The 19,286-nt window shown below is 45.3% G+C and overlaps 2 protein-coding genes across 8 annotated transcripts in view; one reads left to right on the top strand and one right to left on the bottom strand.

Annotated features, from left to right (window-relative positions):
• Positions 1–2,058: 2,058 nt before the first annotated feature.
• LOC129531633 (putative uncharacterized protein FLJ38264) lies at positions 2,059–17,896 on the bottom strand. 3 transcript variants are annotated; one of them, XR_008676930.2, is made up of 6 exons: positions 17,760–17,896; positions 16,308–16,410; positions 12,931–13,050; positions 5,855–5,913; positions 2,629–2,716; positions 2,059–2,383 (listed from the first exon to the last, which is right to left on the bottom strand). XR_008676930.2 is itself a non-coding variant. In XM_055378034.2 (5 exons), the coding sequence occupies exons 2-5, from the start codon at positions 16,318–16,320 to the stop codon at positions 2,345–2,347; spliced, it is 285 nt and encodes a 94-aa protein (XP_055234009.1). In that variant the 5' UTR covers positions 16,321–16,410; positions 17,760–17,896; the 3' UTR covers positions 2,059–2,344. The 3 variants fall into 3 exon arrangements, 1 of the variants encoding a protein (XP_055234009.1); XR_008676929.2 differs by having other exon boundaries at positions 2,059–2,408; XM_055378034.2 differs by lacking the exon at positions 5,855–5,913 and having other exon boundaries at positions 2,059–2,408.
• NFU1 (NFU1 iron-sulfur cluster scaffold) overlaps positions 16,065–19,286 on the top strand; it is a 43,350-nt gene continuing 40,128 nt past the window's right edge. Inside the window, exons 1-2 of one of the 5 annotated variants that reach the window (XM_031008332.3) lie at positions 16,065–16,628; positions 17,496–17,560. Coding sequence is in view for 2 of the 5 variants with exons in the window: in XM_031008329.3 (XP_030864189.2) it covers positions 18,191–18,252 (62 nt within the window). In the remaining 3 variants the exon portion in view is untranslated. Of the gene's footprint in view, positions 16,629–17,495; positions 17,561–17,600; positions 17,704–17,957; positions 18,397–19,286 lie in introns of those variants that run through there. The other 4 variants (XM_031008333.3, XM_031008329.3, XM_031008330.3 and 1 more) reach the window with 4 other exon arrangements.

A 19,286-nucleotide genomic window follows, 5' to 3' on the forward strand; every position in this document is an offset into this window, starting at 1 on the left:
TAGGCATTCGAGACCAGCCTGGGCAACACAGTGAGACCCCATCTCTACCAAAAAAAAAAAAAAAAAAAGTCACAGGAACACAAGAGCCAACCTGAAAGAACTCCCATGCATGGTCAAAGCTAGAACAAACTGAGCAATAAAATAAACACTGTATTATTAGACGATAACACATAGGATAAACATCCATGAGCCCATACTGATATAAAAAATGATTGAATAAACAGGATAAATGGGGAAGAAAAACAAATCTCTCACACAGAATTTCAATTAATCTATTATTAGATTATATTCCTCCTCACAGGAAGTGGAACTCAAGACTTTCTGTATTGAAACATAGCCACAGTCTTTCATTTATGTATTGCCTATGGCTGCTTTTGCTATCCAAGGACAGGGTGGAGTAGTTGCAACAGAGACCATGTGGTCCGCAAAGACAAAAATATTTACCCTATGGCCCTTTACAGAAAACTGATTTGACTCCCGCTCTAATTCTTGCAACCTGCTCCTCTTACCTCCTGCCCCTGATAAGTACATTTTACTCAGCAAGCTGGGGTCCCCTTCCCTGCTAGCGCCCCTCATTAGCAGAATCCCTCCAGGAAGGCTCACCCTGGCTTGCTTCTGCAGTGCCCACTTGGCCCATGGAAAGTTTTGGCATCCTTGTCCCACCAAATATGAGGGTGCAAGCCTGTCTCCTGTCCCTTCTCTCTTTGCTGTGCCTCTTGTGGGCTACTTGGACCCACCTCTCTTCTCTGGAATTCATCCCCAAACTCCTGAGGACACTCCAAGGACCGTCTTACCATATTTTACCCCAGTAATTGGGGAGACTGACCCAAAAGTTTCTGCAGGGCAGGAAGCCCGCAGTCAGGGAGTGAGACCTCACACCCCTCTAATCATAGGCACCCTAGGGCCTTTAAGGATGATTCTCAGTTGGCTTGTCTTACGTAACCTGGATGGGTTGGGTGGAGGTGTCATCAATTTTTTTTTTAACATCTTTCAGGAAGCCTAACCACTTTAAAATGTTAGAGGCCTTTGATATCACCCAATGTCCTTGACTTGGAGGCTTAAGCCAAAACTCCAAGACAGCAGGAAAGTCCCATTCCATATCCTGTTCCACAGGGCTACCATGCTGGTTAACTCCAGGGAACGATTCACATTGCATCTTGTTTTATTGTGGCCTCTAGAGTTAAACAGGGCACACCCTTCATAGCCAGAAGAGGTAGCCCTCCAGCTACATATACATATACATAGCTACAAACCCAAGTGACCAGGTGTTCCCAGGTAGTCTCTTAGATCTCAAATCTAGGAACACCTGGCTTTGGAGGTAAAAGGGGAGAAGTACAGTTTGATGAAGGAAATCAAGGTTTTGTTGGTTTTTGGGGTAATGATTAGGTAAAAAGTAGTAGAAGAGCGCCAGGCGTGATGGCTCACGCCTGTAATCCCAGCACTTTGGGAGGCCGAGGTGAGCGGATCATGAGGTCAGGAGTTCAAGACCAGCCTAGCCAACATGGTGAAACACTGTCTCTACTCAAAATACAAGAATTAGCCGGGTGTGGTGGCACATGCCTGTAATCCCAGCTACTCGGGAGGCTGAGGCAGGAGAATGGCTTGAACCTGGGAGGTTGTGGTGAGCCAAAATCACGCCACTGCACTCCAGCCTGGGCGACAGAGCGAGGCTCCATCCTAAAAACAAACAAACAAACTAGTCGAAAAGCTACAAAGCTTGCAGAGAAATTTTGGGAAATACAAGAGCAGGAACTTTGTTTTTAAAATGTTTATTCCAGGTCTGGCATAGTGGCTCAGGCCTGTAATCCCAGCACTTTGGGAGGCTGATGCAGGAAGATCACTTGAGGAGTTCCGAGAGCCACCTGTATAACATAGTGAGACCCCTGTCTCTACAAAGATAAAGATAAAAAAATAACTGGGCACTGTGGTGTGCACCTCTAGTCCCAGCTACTTAGGAGGCTGAGGTAGAAGGATCACTTGAGCCCAGGAGTTTGAAGCTGTAGTATACCATGGTCACACCACTGCACTCCAGCCTGGAAGACAGAGCAAGACTGTGTCTTAAATAAATAAAAGTTTTATTCTGGATTATTTAAGAAAGAATATATTTTTCCCTCTCAATCAACAAACCAAAGACAATGCAGAAGGGGCTGTATGTAATTAGAGTGATAAATGGAAGGTATTATCTTTGTTGTCATTTGCTTAATCCTTTTTTGAGACCTTCACCAACCTCACAGTACAATGTGGCTGTGTCTCTGCTCCCACCTTCTCTGTGGAAAGTCCCATGACTGACATCTCTCTCCATCCATTCCTGGGATCATGTGTGCTTGGAACAGATTCTGTTCTGCTACCATTTACTAATTTGCTTCTTCAACTGCTCTGCTGCCTGCGACCAAATCAGCCCCAGAAGGCTGTTAATAGAACAATTTTAGACAAATTAAATTTAACAGAGCTTAATTGAGCAACGAATGATTCACAAATCAGGCAGCCCCCAGAACCAGAATAGGTTCAGAGCGACTCCAGGACTGTCACATGGTTAGATACGATTTATGGACAGAAAAAGGAAAGTAATCTACAGAAAATAAAAGTGAGGTACAGAAACAGCTCAATTGGTGACAGCTGGGGATTTACCTTATTTGACCTGGTTTGAACATTTGACTGCCTGTGGTTGACTGAAGTTTGGCTCCTGTGACTGGCTGAGACTGCTTGTTAGAAGAGTCTGTTAAGAAATCAAGTTGGGTTACAGTTCACTGTGTCTAGAGAAACCTAACTTAAAATATGCAAGGGGGCAGCTTTAGGCCAAACATAATAATTTCCCCCTTTTGAACAACCTCTCAATCTGAGAGATTAACCAAAACTTTAGGCATTGATATTCTGTCACCATCATACATGGAGTTATTTGGTCTCAAATTTCACTGAGAAATAGTAGAACAGTGGGTTTTGTTCTGTTTTTTTGAGATAGAGTCTCACTCTGTCACCCAGGCTGGATGGAGTGCAGCGGCGAGATCTCGGCTCATTGCAAGCTCCGCCTCCTGGGTTCACGCCATTCTCCTGCCTCAGCCTCCTGAGTAGCTGGGACCACAGGCGCCCGCCACCACGCCTGGCTAATTTTTTGTATTTTTAGTAGAGACAGCGTTTCACCGTGTTAACCAGGATAGTCTCGATCTCCTGACCTAGTGATCCACCTACCTCAGCCTCCCAAAGTGTTGGGATTACAGGCGTGAGCCACTGTGCCTGGCAGAACAGTGGGTTTTGTAAGGTGGGAACAAAGACACAGAACAATAGAAAGAAAGCTGATTGGGTAACATCAGGTTACTTTTTTGTAAGAGTTACAGCATAGGGGGACTTCCTAGTCATGCTGGAATCTCCTGTTTTCAGGAGAAAAAAAGAAACAGGTCTGTTTTGAGGTCTATCTGCCTCCTACAAGTTTCAGTTTGATTACATGGCATTTAGCATGAGTGACTCCATTTTAGTTTGGTCTGGTCTGTTGGGGCCTAGTGCAGGAACTCAGTCCAAAACAATGACCTCCCATAATTTTATTTAACAAGGCCAAGGCACCTATGGTGTAATGTCTTCCTACTTCGCCTGTCCAGATGCGGGCTGGTGCAACCTGCTTCAGACCCTGACATCCAATCAGTAGTTAACTGTGCTCCACAGGTTCCACTGGGGTACAGCATGCCCCTCTCCTTTCACTGGCTAGAAAGCAGCAGGACCCTGGGCTCAGGGCTCACACAGTCTTAGATGTTTTAATGAGACAACTTCCTTCTTTTGTGTGTCACCTTTATTTCAAACACTCTCCCTGAGCCTGAGGCAGAGTTCATGGGGGATGGTCCAGAAGACAGTCTGAGTATCTGGGCTCCTTGACCTTGGATCAAACATATGAATTGACTCTTTCCTCAAGAGAGGAATTCTTCCCCAGGATGAATTCTTTCCCAGAAGGGTTCATCATACCTCAGGTAACTATTTCTTTGTTTCACCTGCCACATCACCCCAGCAGAAATACTCAAATCCATCTCATTTCTAGGAATAACACAGATTAGTTGGCTGACCTCAGGTGTCACTCCTTGTAGAACATTAGGAACGGGTCTAAAAGTGTTATAGGAGAATAAAGCAACAGCATCGTTGTAACTACCTATGTGACAAGCTCAGTTCAAGGCACTTTGAATGCATTTTCTCTAATCACTCAACCATTTTCAGTAGGTATTGTTCCCTGCATTTTACAGATTAGGAAAGTTAGACTCATCCATTCAACAAGTTTTTTGTTTGTTTTTGTGAGATGGAGTCTTGCTCTGTCGCTCAGGCTGGAGTGCAGTAACACGATCTCTGCTCACTGCAACCTCTGCCTCCCGGGTTCAAGCATTCTCCTGCTTCAGCCTCCTGAGTAGCTGGGACGACAGGTGTGTGCCACCATGCCTGGCTAATTTTTTGTATTTTTAGTAGAGACGGGGTTTCACCATGTTAGCCAGGATGGTCTCGATCTCCTGACCTCGTGATCCACCCTCCTCGGCCTCCCAAAGTGCTGGGATTACAGGTGTAAGCCACCACGCCGGGCCTCAAGAAGTATTTATGGAGCACTTACTGAATGACAGGTGCTGTTCTAGGCATATGAGATACATCAGTTATCAATATAAGCAAATATCTCTACCTTTGTGGGGCATACATTCTAGACAGGGGAAACTGATGGAAAAATAATTAGCATAATAATGAAATAAAATATATTTATTAGAAGATGATTAGTTCTACAGAACTTCAGAGAGGTTTCAATTTAGCAAGCCTATCTTGAGTATCTCTTAAATGCCAGGCACTAGGAATAAAATCAAGAAGATAAAGGTGGCATGCCTATATGGTGCTTACAGTCAAGTGATGCCATAGAGTAAGGGGCAGAACTAGTAGTTAATGTCACTGCTGACATCCATGTTGGGAAAGATAACCAGAATGAGTGACTGAGGCAAGTATCTCAGTCAATTGAGGTTTCAGGGAGTGTCAGGGAGTGTCAGGGAATCTGCATCTTCAGATTGCAGTGGCAATCTGACGGATTTTCCTGGATCGTGACTTGAATCAGGTGTTTAAGTGAATCCTTTGCATAGTTCATATTCAATAGGCACAAAGATTGCTTATATATAAACTGCTGTTATTTCTCCCAAAGTTTAAGTTCTCTGGCTTCTGCTTGTAGAGCTTTAAGAAAAGCATAGTTTTAATTTCTCATGATTCATCAGAGGCATGTGAACCAGAGCAACTCCATCGTGAGTAGGGGCTGGGTAAAATAAGGCTGAGACCTACTGGGCTGCATTCCCAGGCATTCTAAGTCACAGGATGAGATAGGATCTCAGCACAAGATACAGGTCATAAAGACCTTGCTGATAAAACAACTTGCAGTAAAGAAGCCGGCCAAAACCCACCAAAACCGAGATGGCGACAAGAGAGACCTCTGGTCATCCTCTCTGCTACACTTCCGCCAGCACCATGACAGTTTACAAATACCATGGCAATGTCAGGAAGTTACCCTATATAGTCTAAAAAGGAGAGGCATGAAGAATCCACCCCTTGTTTAGCATATCATCAATAAATAACTATAAAATTGACAACCAGCAGCCCTTGGGGCTGCTCTGTCTATGAAGTAGCCATTCTTTTATTCCTCTACTTCTTTTTTTTATTTTATTATTTTATTATTATCATACTTTAAGTTTTAGGGTACATGTGCACAACATGCAGGTTTGTTACATATGTATACCTGTGCCATGTTGGTGTGCTGCACCCATTAACCCGTCATTTAGCATTAGGTATATTGCCTAATGCTATCCCTCCCCGCTTATTCCTCTACTTTCTTAATAAACTTGCTTTCACTTTACAGACTCACCCTGGATTCTTTTGTACTCAAGATCCAAGAACTCTGTCTTAGGGTCTGGATTGGGACCCCTTTCCAGTAACAATTCCAAATCAAGAAAATGGAAGAAAAAGTTGAAAATGTTAGTTTGGAGACTTGTAGCCAGGAAATAAGTCTGAATCCAGTCCAAATTATAGGCAAATAATAAAAACTCAAAAACAATGAATAAGGCTAGAATCTAATAATAGGTGTCAGGCCTCGGAGCCCAAGCTAAGCCATCATATCCCCTATGACCTGCATGTATACATCCAGATGGCCTGAAGTAACTGAAGAATCACAAAAGAAGTGAAAATGGTCTGTTCCTGCCTTAACTGATGACATTACCTTGTGAAATTCCTTCTCCTGGCTCATCCTAGCTCAAAAGCTTTCCCACTGAGCACCTTGTGTCCCCCACCCCTGCCAGCCAGAGAACAACCCCCTTTGACTGTAATTTTCCTTTACCTTCCCAAATCCTATAAAACGGTCCCACCCCATCTCTCTTTGCTGACTCTCTTTTCAGACTCAGCCCGCCTGCACCCAGGTGAAATAAACAGCCTTGTTGCTCACACAAAGCCTGTTTGGTGGTCTCTTCACATGGACGCGAATGAAATTTGGTCTGTGACTCGGATCGGGGGACCTCCCTTGGGAGATAAATCCCATGTCCTCCTGCTCTTTGCTCTGTGAGAAGGATCCACCTATGACCTCAGGTCCTCAGACCAACCAGCCCACAGAACATCTCACCAATTTTAAATAGGGTAAGCGGCCTCTTTTTACTCTCTTCTCCAACCTCTCTCACTATCCCTCAACCTCTTTCTCCTTCAGTCTTTCCCTTCTCTTAATTTCAGTTCCTCTCCTTTTCTGGTAGAGACAGGAGATGCGTTTTATCCGTGAACCCAAAACTCCGGCGCTGGTCATGGACTCGGGAAGACAGTCTTCCCTTGGTGTTTAATCATGCGGGGTTGCCTGCTTGATTATTCACTCACGTTTTAGAGGCGTCTGACCACACAGGGATGCCTGCCTTGGTCCTTCAGCCTTAGCGTCAAGCACCACTTTTCTGGGGGGCAAGCACCCCCCCACCCCTTCTCTCCATGTCTCTATCCCTTTTCCACTTTCCTGGGGGGCAAGCACCCCCCACCTCTTCTCTCCATGTCTTTACCCCTTTTCCACTTTTCTGGGGGGCAAGCACCCCCCCACTCTTTCTCTCTGCGTCTCTACCCCTTTTCCACTTTCCTGGGGGGCAAGCACCTCCCACCCCTTTTCTGCTTTCCTAAGGGCAAGCACCCCCCACCCCTTCTCTCCATGTCCCTACCCTCTCTTTTCTCTGGACTTGCCTCCTTCACTATAGGCAACCTTCCACACTCCATTCCTCCTTCTTCTCCCTTAGCCTGTGTTCTCAAGAACTTAAAACCTCTTCAACTCACACCTGACCTAAAACCTAAATGCCTTATTTTCTTCTGCAACACCGCTTGACCCCAATACAAACTTGACAGTGGTTCCAAATAACCAGAAAACAGCACTTTCGATTTTTCCATCCTACAAGATCTAAATAATTCTTGTCATAAAATGGGCAAATGGTCTGAGGTGCCTGACATCCAGGCATTCTTTTACACATCGGTCCCTCCCTAGTCTCTGTTTCCAATGCAACTCGTCCCAAATCTTGCTTCTTTCCCTCCCGCCTGTCCCCTCAGTCCTAACCCCAAGTGTCACTGAGTCTTTCCAATCTTCCTTTTCTACAGACCCATCTGACCTCTCCCCTCCTCCCCAGGCTGCTCCTCGCCAGGCTGAGATAGGTCCCAATTCTTCCTCAGCCTTCACTCCCCCACCCTATAATCCTTTTATCACCTCCTCTCCTCACACCCAGTCCAGCTTACAGTTTTGTTCTGCAACTAGCCCTCCCCAACCTGCCCAGAAATTTCCTCTTAGAAAGGTGGCTGGAGCTAAAGGCATAGTCAAGGTTAATGCTCCTTTCCTTTATCTGACCTTTCCCAAATCGGTTAGTGTTTAGGCTCTTTTTCATCAAATATAAAAACCCAGCCCAGTTCATGGCCCGTTTGGCAGCAACGCTTAGACTCTTTACAGCCCTAGACACTGAAGGGTCAGAAGGCCGTTTCATTCTAAATATGCATTTTATCACCCAGTCAGCTCCTGTCATTAGAAATAAAGCTCCAAGAATTAAATTCCGGCCCTCAAACCCCAAAACAGGACTTAATTAACCTCACCTTCAAGGTGTACAATAATAGAGTAGAGGCAGCCAAGTAGCAATGTATTTCTGAGTTGCAATTCCTTGCCTCCACTGTGAGAGAAACCCCAGCCACATCTCTAGCACACAAAAACTTCAAAACGCCTGAACCGCAGCAGCCAGGTGTTCCTCCAGGACCTCCTCCCCCAGGAGCTTGCTACAAGTGCTGGAAATCTGGCCACTGGGCCAAGGAATGCCCACAGCCCATTATTCCTCCTTAGCCATGTTCCATCTGTGTGGGACCCCACTGAAAATCGGACTCTTCAACTCACCTGGCAGCCACTCCCAGAGCCCCTGGAACTCTGGCCCAAGGCTCTCTGACTCCTTCCCGGATCTTCTCGGCTTAGCGGCTGAAGACTGATGCTGCCCGATCACCTTGGAAGCCCCCTAGACCATCATGGATGCCAAGCTTCGGGTAACTCTCACAGTGGAGGGTAAGTCCGTCCCCTTGTTAATCAACATGGAGGCTACCCACTCCACATTACCTTCTTTTCATGGGCCTATTTCCCTTGCCCCCATAACTGTTGTGGGTATTGACGGCCAGGCTTCTAAACCTCTTAAAACTCCCCAATTCTGGTGCCAACTTGGACAACATTCTTTTATGCACTCTTTTTTAGTTATCCCCACCTGCCCAGTTCCCTTATTAGGCTGAGACATTTTAACTAAATTATCTGCTTCCCTGACTATTCCTAGGCTACAGCCACACCTCATTGACGCCTTTTCCCCCAGTTCAAAGCCTCCTTCGTGTCTTCCTTTCGTATCTCCCCACCTTAACCCACAAGTATAGGATACCTCTACTCCTTCCGTGGCAACCGATCACAAGCCCTTACCATCCCATTAAAACCTAATCACCCTTTACCCCACTCAACACCAATATCCCATCCCATAGCACACTTTAAAAGGATTAAAGCCTGTTATCACTTGCCTGTTACAGCATGGCCTTTTAAAGCCTATAAACTCTTCTTACAATTCCCCCATTTTACCTGTCCAAAAACCGGACAAGCCTTACAGGTTAGTTCAGGATGCACACCTTATCAACCAAATTGTTTTGCCTATCCACCCTGTGGTGCCCAACTCTTACACTCTTTTGTCCTCAATACCTTCCTCCACAACTCTCTATTCTGTTCTTGATCTTGAAGATGCTTTTTTCACTATTCCCCTGCACCCCTTGTCCCAGCCTCTCTTCGCTTTTACCTAGACTGACCCTGACACCCATCAGTCCCAGCAGCTTACCTGGGCTGTGCTGCCACAAGGCTTCAGGGACAGCCCTCATTACTTCAGCCAAGCTCTTTCTCATGATTTACTTTCTTTCCATCCCTCCGCTTCTCACCTTATTCAATATATTGATGACCTTCTACTTTGTAGTCCCTCCTTTGAATCTTCTCAACAAGACATCCTCCTGCTCTTTCAAAATTTATTCTCCAAAGGATATCCGGTATCCTTCTCCAAAGCTCAAATTTCTTCTCCATCTGTTACCTACCTTGGCATAATTCTTCATAAAAACACACATGCTCTCCCTGCTGATTGTGTGCGACTGATCTCTCAAACCCTAACACCTTCTACAAAACCACAATTCCTTTCCTTCCTAGGCATGATTGGATACTTTCGCCTTTGGATACCTGGTTTTGCCATCCTAACAAAACCATTATATAAACTCACAAAAGGAAACCTAGCTGACCCCATAAATCCTAAATCCTTTCCCCACTCCTCTTTTCATTTCTTGAAGATAGCTTTAGAGACTGCCCCCACGTTAGCTCTCCCTGACTCATCCCAACCCTTTTCATTACACACAGCCAAAGTGCAGGGCTGTGCAGTTGGAATTCTTACACAAGGACCAGGACCATGCCCTATAGCCTTTTTGTCCAAACAACTTGACCTTACTGTTTTAGGCTGGCCATCATGTCTCTGTGCAGTGGCTGCCACCACCCTAATACTTTTAGAGGCCCTCAAAATCACAAACTATGCTCAACTCACTCTCTACAGTTCTCATAACTTCCAAAATCTATTTTCTTCCTCACACCTGATGCATATACTTTCTGCTGCACTACACTACCTCTCAGCAAGCCAAACTCATTGCCTTAACTCAAGTCCTCACCCTTGCAAAGGAATTATGTGTCAATATTTATACTGACTCTAAATATGCCTTCCATATCCTGCACCACTATGCTGTTATATGAGCTGAAAGAGATTTCCTCACCATGCAAGGGTCCTCCATCATTAATCCCTCTTTAATAAAAACTCTTCTCAAAGCCGCTTTACTTCCAAAGGAAGCTGGAGTCATTCACTGCAAGGGCCATCAAAAGGCATCAGATCCCATTGCTCAGGACAATGCTTATGTTGATAAGGTAGCTAAAAAAGCAGCCATCAAAAGGCATCAGATCCCATTGCTCAGGATGATGCTTATGTTGATAAGGTAGCTAAAAAAGCAGCTAGCGTTCCAACTTCTATCCCTCACGGCAGTTTTTCTCCTTCTCATCTGGCCACTCCCACCTACTCCCCAACTGAAACTTCCACCTATCAATCTTTTCCCACACAAGGCAAATGGTTCTTGGACCAAGGGTCTCCTTCCAGCCTCACAGGCCCATTCTATTCTGTCGTCATTTCATAACCTCTTCCATGTAGGTTACAAGCCGCTAGCCCATCTCTTAGAACCTCTCATTTCCTTTCCATCGTGGAAATCTATCCTCAAGGAAATCACTTCTCAGTGTTCCATCTGCTATTCTACTACTCTTCAGGGATTACTCGGCCTACATATCAAGCTCGGGGCCACCCAGGACTGGAAAATTGACTTTACTCACATGCCTCAGTCAGGAAACTAAAATACATCTTGGTCTGGGTAGACACTTTCACTGGGTGGGTAGAGGTCTTTCCCACAGGGTCTGAGAAGGCCACCGCAGTCATTTCTTCCCTTCTGTCAGACATAATTCCTCGGTTTGGCCTTCTCACCTCTATGCAGTCCGATAACGGACTGGCCTTTATTAGTCAAATCACCCAAGCAGTTTTTCAGGCTCTTGGTATTTAGTGAAATCTTTATATCCCTTACCGTCCTCAGTCTTCAGGAAGGGTAGAATGAACTAATGGTCTTTTAAAAACACACCTCACCAAGCTCAGCCACCAACTTAAAAAGGACTGGACAATACTTTTATAACTTGCCTTTCTCAGAATTTGGGCCTGTCCTTGGAATGCTACAGGGTACAGCCCATTTGAGCTCCTGTATAGACGTTCCTTTTTATTAGGCCCCAGTCTCATTCCAGACACCACACCAACTTGGACTGTGCCCCAAAAAACTTGTCATCCCTACTATCTTCTGTCTGGTCATACTCACATTCACCATTCTCAACTACACATAAATGCCCTGCTCTTGTTTACACTGCCGGTTTACACTGTTTCTCCAAGCCATCACAGCTGATATCTCCTGGTGCTATCCCCAAACCGCCACTCTTAACTCCTTCTTAAAGTAAATAAATAATCTTTGCTGGCAGGGCTATGCTGAACCTCCTTGGGCACTCTCTAATTGGATGTACTGGGTCCTCCCAATTCTTAGTCCTTTAATACCTGTTTTTCTCCTTCTCTTATTCCGTTTAGTTTTTCAATTCATGCAAAACCATATCCAGGCCATCACCAATACTTCTATACGACAAATGTTTCTTCTAACAACCCCACAATATCACCCCTTACCACAAAATCTTCCTTCAGCTTAATCTCTCCCACTCTAGATTCCCACTCTGCCCCTAATCCCGCTTGAAGCAGCCCTGAGAAACATCGCCCATTATCTCTCCATACCACCCCCAAAAATTTTCGCCGCCCCAACACTTTACCACTATTTTGTTTTATTTTTCTTATTAATATAAAAAGACAGGAATGTCAGACCTCTGAGCCCAAGCTAAGCCATCATATCCCCTGTGACCTGCACATACATCCAGATGGCCTGAAGTAACTGAAGAATCACAAAAGAAGTGAAAATGGCCTGTTCCTGCCTTAACTGATGACATTACCTTGTGAAATTCCTTCTCCTGGCTCATCCCGGATCAAAAGCTCCCACACTGAGCACCTTGTGACCCCTACCTCTGCCAGCTAGAGAACAACCCCCTTTGACTGTAATTTTCCTTTACCTACCCAAATCCTATAAAACGGCCCCACCCCTATCTCCCTTTGCTGACTCTCTTTTCAGACTCAGCCATCTGCACCCAGGTGAAATAAATAGCCCTGTTGCTCACACAAAACCTGTTGGGTGGTCTCTTCACATGGACATCCCATTTTTATCAAGGATAAATCATAGTAGGACTAATTTATTTACAAAATAAGTTTTAGTCTTATTGTACTTGGCCTGATTATTTGCATACAATGCTGTAAGCGTAGTGATTGACCATATAGGCTCCTTTTAAATTGGCTTTGTGGGAACCATTTCATAAGGAATAGCAGATTTGACTTTTTAAAAGCCTCTTGAGGTTATCCAAGCCAAGGATTTATGTATGCCTGTAGATACCTGTATGAATTGGGGGTGAATTCCACTTTTCTTGAGGTTCCAAAGTAACTTGAGTTTCCTGGGCCTGTCAGAAAGTGACAATCTTTACTTATTACAGGTCAGGAACTTTGTAAAAGAATTGGATAGACATGGTACCAGGCCAGTCTTTCCAAAGGGCTTTTTATTGGCTCTATAAAGTCAATGTCAATTCCTCAAAGCAGTCGGAGTACATCTGAAAAAAATGCTATTCCAGTCAAAGCCTTGATAAAATAACCAGTGTCTCAAATTTTGTCCTGTTACAAAAGAAAACAGATTCTTACTGAATTTATGCAAATAACTATACTGCTATATATTAAGAATACTCACAAATAGGCCGGGTGTGGTGGCTCACACCTATAATCCCAACACTTTGGGAGACTGAGGCAGGAGGACTGCTTGAGCTCAGGAGTTTGAGAGCAGCCTGGGCAACATAGTGAGACCCTGTTTCTGCAAAAAATAAACAAAATTAGCTGAGTGTGGTGTTGGGCACCTGTAGTCACAGTTACTTGCTTGGGAGGCTGAGGTGGAAGGATCAGTTTAGCCTGGGAAGTTGAGGCTGCAGTGAGCTGAGACTGCACCACTGTAGTCCTGCCTGGGCAACAGAGTGAGACCTTGTCTCAAAAAAAAAAAAAAAAAAAAAAAAGAATCTCATAAATAGTTTCCAAATTCTGGAGAAGTTTACAGAGAAAGAATATGCTTCAAATTTTGATCAGAAAGGTATATTTTACCCAACTTGTTGTAAGCTATAAATAGCTCAACAGAAAAAAGTTTTCTTGACTCTGAAAAAACAAAACAAAAATTATCAGCAATGTTTCAAACAAAAAAAGTCATTAAAAATTACTTCACACACATACAAAAATTACTTTAATATTCTATTGGTTTAGTCCCATTAATTAACTCTTGTTCTTTTTGATGTTGGGTTAGCAATCCTCATGAATACATCAGCTTTTTAATTAGAGTCCTGGAAAGCATTTTCATAGTCCAATGCTATGATCTCCAAAGTTATCAGAAACTTGTATTCAAGAGTACTTGTTAGAGTCCTTTCCATGTATTTCCTTAAAGAAGAAAATTTTGGACTGCAGCTGATTATAAACTACTTTTTGAGAAGAATCAAAATAAAACAACAATTGTCTGTGGATGACAAAACTCTTAGAACAGCCATGGTTAACCTAATGCTAGATGACGAGTTAGTGGGTGCAGCGCACCAGCATGGCACATGTATACATATGTAACTAACCTGCACATTGTGCACATGTACCCTAAAACTTAAAGTATTAAAAAAAAAAAAAAAAGAACAGCCATGGTTAAAGACACAATTGACAAGGAAATTTGGTTATTTCTGTGGCACACAACGATGTAACATAATAATCATAATTATTACTGATGTCATATACTAAGACATACCAGAATTACAGGAATCTCACACAATTTTGAAACACACATTAATAACTCATTCATATAAATATAACCCAAAGAAAGTTAAACACCATTTCACATTTGACAATGCTTCCTGTCCCCCACATAGCATTCTATTCCCTTAGTGCCTTTGTTGATTTACAAATCTTCTCCAGGAGCTCCCTGAGACCAGGAATTGTTTTGTTCATCTTAATATTACTCCACACAGGATTTTGATCATCTGTGAGTAACAGGAAACCTAATTAAACAGTACTGTAAGCAAATATTGACCTAAAAGAAAGAAGCTGAGGCAAAATTAATATAGAGAATTTATTTGGGCCAAGGTTGAGGACTGTAGCCCTGGCCATAGTTCCAGGTTGCCTTGGAGAGTGCTCTGGGAAAAAATGAGAGGCTCAACTTTTTAAAGAAAAAGAGACGGCCGGGCGCGGTGGCTCACGCCTGTAATCCCAGCACTTTGGGAGGCCGAGGCGGGTGGATCACGAGGTCAGGAGATCGAGACCATCCTGGCTAACACGGTGAAACCCCGTCTCTACTAAAAATACTAAAAATTAGCCGGGCGTGGTGGCGGGCGCCTGTAGTCCCAGCTACTCGGGAGGCTGAGGCAGGAGAATGGCGTGAACCCAGGAGGCGGAGCTTGCAGTGAGCCGAGATCGCGTCACTGCACTCCAGCCTGGGCGACAGACCGAGACTCCGTCTCAAAAAAAAAAAAAAAAAAAAAAAAAAAAAAAAAAGAAAAAGAGACAAATCAGGGGAGGGGAACAATTACAAAAGTTGCTCATCAGGTATTCTCATTTGACTTTTTTTTTTCTTGAGACAGGGTCTCATGCTGTCACTCAGGCTGGAGTGCAGTGGTGCAATCACGGCTCATTGCAACCTCAACTTCCCAGGCTCAGGTGATTCTCCCATCTCAGCCTCCCAAATAGCTGGCACTACAGGCATATGCCATGACGTCCAGCTGATTTTTTGTGGAGACAGGGTTTGTTTGTAGAGACTCCCAAGTGCTGGGATTAGAGGCGTGAGCCACAGCACCCGGCCCTGATACTTTTTTTTTTAGGCTAGTCAATGGGCCTCATAATTTAAAGGGGCTCCCCTTCCTCAGATAACATGTTTTTATTCTGCCAGGGTTAGTGGCTCATGCTTGTAAACCCTCCATGTTTCCCAGCATGGTCTCAAACTCCTGGGCTCAAGCAATTTGCCCCCCTTGGCCTCCCAGAGTGTTGGGATTACAGGTGTGAGCCACCACGCTCAGCAGGTATTCTCATTGGTTTACAGAAATAACATTGTTAGTGACTGGCTATGCACTGTTGAACTATAGGGTATATGGCATGTTAACGGCTTCTTGACATTAGTCTAGTGCATACATAGCAAGTGACTTCAAGAAGTTGTTACTTAGCTCAAGGGCGAATGAGATATTACTGCTGCTACATTTTAAATGCCTCTCTGGGTCTGATACTTTTTCTAGTGCAGGCTTGTGGCGCAGGACTGGCGGGCAGCTCTGCTCACGGCCCTGGAATGGGATCCACTAGGCGAAGCCAGCTGGGCTCCTGAGTCGGGTGGGGACTTGGAGAACTTTTATGTCTAGCCAGAGGATTGTATATGTATCAATCAGCACTCTGTGTCTAGCTCGGGGTTTATGGATGCACCAATCAGCACTCTGTATCTAGCTAATCTGGTGGGAACTTGGAGAACTTTTATGTCTAGCTAAAGGATTGTAAATACACCAATCAGCACCCTGTGTCTAGCTCAAGGTTTGTAAATGCACCAATCAGTGCTCTGTGTCTAGCTAACCTAGTGGGGACTTGGAGAACTTTTACTCTAGCTAGAGGATTGTAAATACACCAATCAGCACTCTATGTCTAGCTCAGGGATTGTAAACGCACCACTCAGCACCCTGTCAAAACGGACCAATCAGCTCTCTGTAAAATGAACCAATCAGTACTCTGTAAAATGGACCAATCAGCTCTCTGTAAAATGGGCCACTCAGCAGGATGTGGGTTGGGTCAGATAAGGGAATAAAAGCAGGGTGCCTGAGGCAGCAATGGCAACATGCTTGGGTTCCCTTCCATGTTGTGAAAGCTTTGTTCTTTTGCTCTTTGTAACAAATCTTGATGCTGCTGTTTGGGCCCGTGCTGTCTTTATGAACTGTAACACCCATCACAAAGGTCTGCAGCTTCACTCCTGAAGTCAGCGAGACCACGAACCCACCAGAAGAAACAAACTCCGGACACATCTGAACATCTGAAGGAACAGACTCTGGACACACCATCTTTAAGAACTGTAACACTCACCACGAGGGTCCATGGCTTCATTTTTGAAGTTAGCGAGACCAAAAACCCACCAATTCCGGACACAGTAGCACAGAGGCTGTGGGTGGTTTGACTAGAGCAGGCCCTAGGAATGGTGGGACACAGAAGCCTTGATTCAGGGGTTTGAGAAGTGGGAAGTGAAAAACTAGAGACTAAGAGTGCAGACAATTTTTTTAAGCCACTTGGTTCTGAAGGGAAGAAAAGAGTGTGGAAGAGGATTTGGGACAAGGCAGGATTTGTCTTATGATAAGGAATCCATCAGAGAGGGAAAAATTGAAGTCTGAGAAGAATGATTGTTCCAAGGTGGAAGAGCCACATTTTATTTTTGATTGAGGGTCAAAAACAGAGCCTTGGACTGCCTTGCAGTCTAGAATGGGTGTGTGTGTGGGGGTGGGTAGGGGGTTGGGTGGGGGAAGACCACTAGTAGTTAAAAGCAAGTACGCAGCATTGGGAATGAACCAAACTGGTAGGAGGCACAGCCCACTCAGTGTGCGGGCCCGGGCGAGCTGCAGGCCTGAAACCCACCCACCCTCTTAGATGTGTCTGTGGGCCATAGAAATTACTAGGGTTGTCTTGGGTGTGGCCTCAACCTGTTCAACAACAGGTGTGCTGTTTCCATTCTGGAAACCAGTCCTCTGTCTTCCAGAACAGTGATTCTCAAATTTTAGCTGGCATCAGAATCCTGGGAAGGGTTTGTTAAAACACTACTAGGCAGGGTGAGGTAACCTAAGAGCGTTTGGAGGCCCAGGTGAGAGGGATCACTTGAGGCCAGCAGAGTTCAAGAGCAGCCCAGGCAACACAGGGCTCTCTACAAAATACTCTTCTCTACAAAAACACTACTACTACTACTGCTGCTACTAAAAGCCAGGCACTGTGGCTCACACCTGTAATCCCAGTGCTTTGGGAGGCTGAGGCTGGAGGATGAATCACTTGAGCCCAGGAGTTGGTTTTGGTGAGCTATGATCGCACTCCTGCTCTCCAGCCTGGGCAAGAGATAGACCCTGTCTCTGAAAAAAGAAAAAAAAAAAAAAAAAAAAAGCAAGTAACAAAAAGATTTCTAGTCCCCACCTATAGAGATTGTGCCTCAGTAAGTATAAAGTGGGGCCCAGGATTTCTAACATGTTCTAACGTGCATTTCTAACGTGTTCTCCTGCTTTTTTTGGCCCCTAGTCCGCACTTTGAGAACCGTTGTCCTAGAGAAAACGGAATACTCCAGGAAGGTTCTGGAAGAATAGGTAATGGGCTTTGGCACTCTGCCCTGGAAACTAGTCAAGTCTCATGTTAATCGGAGAAGGGCAGCACTGTACCAGATACATCCTCTGTGCGGGTTGGTCCAAGATGACCAAGTGGCAGCTGACAAGCACAGCTATGAGGAAGGGTTAGACACAGTTCCACATCAGACCCATGGGAAAAGGGCAGGAGAAATGCGAGAACCTTTTAGAAGGAATGCTCCAGGGAGTCTTTGGGGGCAGTCACTGAGCTGGGCCTGGAGGCTGAGTAGGGTCCTAGAAGAGGGAATGGGTCAGGTTTAGGGGCTGGAAACAGCATTCTCAAGGCAGCACCAGCACCAGCTAAAAACCTAGCCAACAGGGAAAACAAAGTACAGAAACACGCATGCGTTCACAGTGCTGCGTGAATTAACCAAGCGTCGGCGCAAACGGGAAAGGTTTCCCGGCCTCTCTTGGTCAGGGTGACGCAGTAGCCTGCAAACCTCGGCGCATAGGCCACCGCACTTATCCGCAGCAGGGCCGCCCGCAGCCGGTAGGGTGGGCTCTTCCCAGTGCCCGCCCAGCTACCGGCCAGCCTGCGGCTGCGCAGATCTTTCGTGGTTCTGTCAGGGAGACCCCTAGGTACTCCGGAGTAAGATGGCGGCGACGGCCAGGCGGGGCTGGGGAGCTGCGGCTGTTGCCGCCGGGCTGCGCAGGCGGTAGGTGACGAGCCTGGAGCTCCGAATAGGTGTGCCGCTGGGCTTAGCCAGAGGAGCGGTCGCCGCCTTGCAGACCCTCTCTCGAGGCGGGTGGGTAGTGCATCTGATGGAGCCGGCGGGTCCTCCCTGTCGCCGTAGTTGGGGGTGAGTCCTGAGGCTGTCTGTGCGGGAGCTCGGCGCTTCTGTGGCCTAATCCGGGCGGACTCTCTGGAGCTTCCTCTCAGGCTCAGAGACCCAGTTCTTGAGTCTCTGCGGTACGGAAGCTTGTAGAGACTGGCTGTAGAGCCAGAACGGAGGAGCTGTTTTAAAATCGTGTGCCTCTCCCGCCCCCAGGCCCTCTACCGGGTGCATTCCCTCCTCTTCTAAACACAGAATCAGAATGTCACACAGAAGGGAAGAAAATACCTTGTCTCGTTTCCTCATTTTCCCAGTAAGGCCCTGAAAGAGGAGGTGACATGTCCAAGGTTACACAGTTTGTAAGTGATGGAATTCCGACGAGAACCCGGACCCCTAGATTCCCTGCACCCACCACCATTAAGCCCACTCTGTTCCCTTGTTTTTCCCGCTTCCCTGAGCGGTACCTTTGAGCTTCACCTTTCAAAGACTTCTGTGAACATTGCTAAGAGGACATTTATGTAGGTGTACCTTAATTTTACGTCTGGAGAAAATGGCCTACGGAGAGTTTGCCCTCTTGAGTATTAGACATTGTAGTGTTAATGGTGCTCTTGAAGTTTAAATGTATATCCTAAAAAGATTTAAGTTGGTAGAATTTTTTGTTAGTTACCTCCTGTGTTTGAGTAGATGTCTTCCTTGAATAATGTAATCCACTCTTACTTTAAAAAAACAAGACTTTAAACCTGTATGTTGGAATGTGCTTCCTCTTTATTCATTCTGCTGCCTTTTCCCTGGGCTGAAGGGACGAGAATATTACTCTTCTAGTGTATTTCCAAATTCCAGAGTATTCACAGATTTAGATACTGAGCTATAGAAAAAGGCATTTTTACCCCAAACCTTGAGCTTCACTCAATTAGTAA

This window comes from Gorilla gorilla, chromosome 12, assembly GCF_029281585.2.
Source record: "Gorilla gorilla gorilla isolate KB3781 chromosome 12, NHGRI_mGorGor1-v2.1_pri, whole genome shotgun sequence".
In the NCBI taxonomy this organism is placed as follows: Eukaryota; Metazoa; Chordata; class Mammalia; order Primates; family Hominidae; genus Gorilla; species Gorilla gorilla.

What these genes read in the sequence shown, in the direction of transcription:
- LOC129531633 (XM_055378034.2), bottom strand. An exon ending in CCACCACACCCGGCCTATTT is followed by an intron (nt 2,717 to 12,930) that starts GTGAGTATTCTT and finishes ATTTCTTAACAG; the next exon opens with ACTCTTCTAACAAGCAGTCT. An exon ending in TTCAAACCAGGTCAAATAAG is followed by an intron (nt 2,409 to 2,628) that starts GTAAATCCCCAG and finishes TTCTATTAACAG; the next exon opens with CCTTCTGGGGCTGATTTGGT.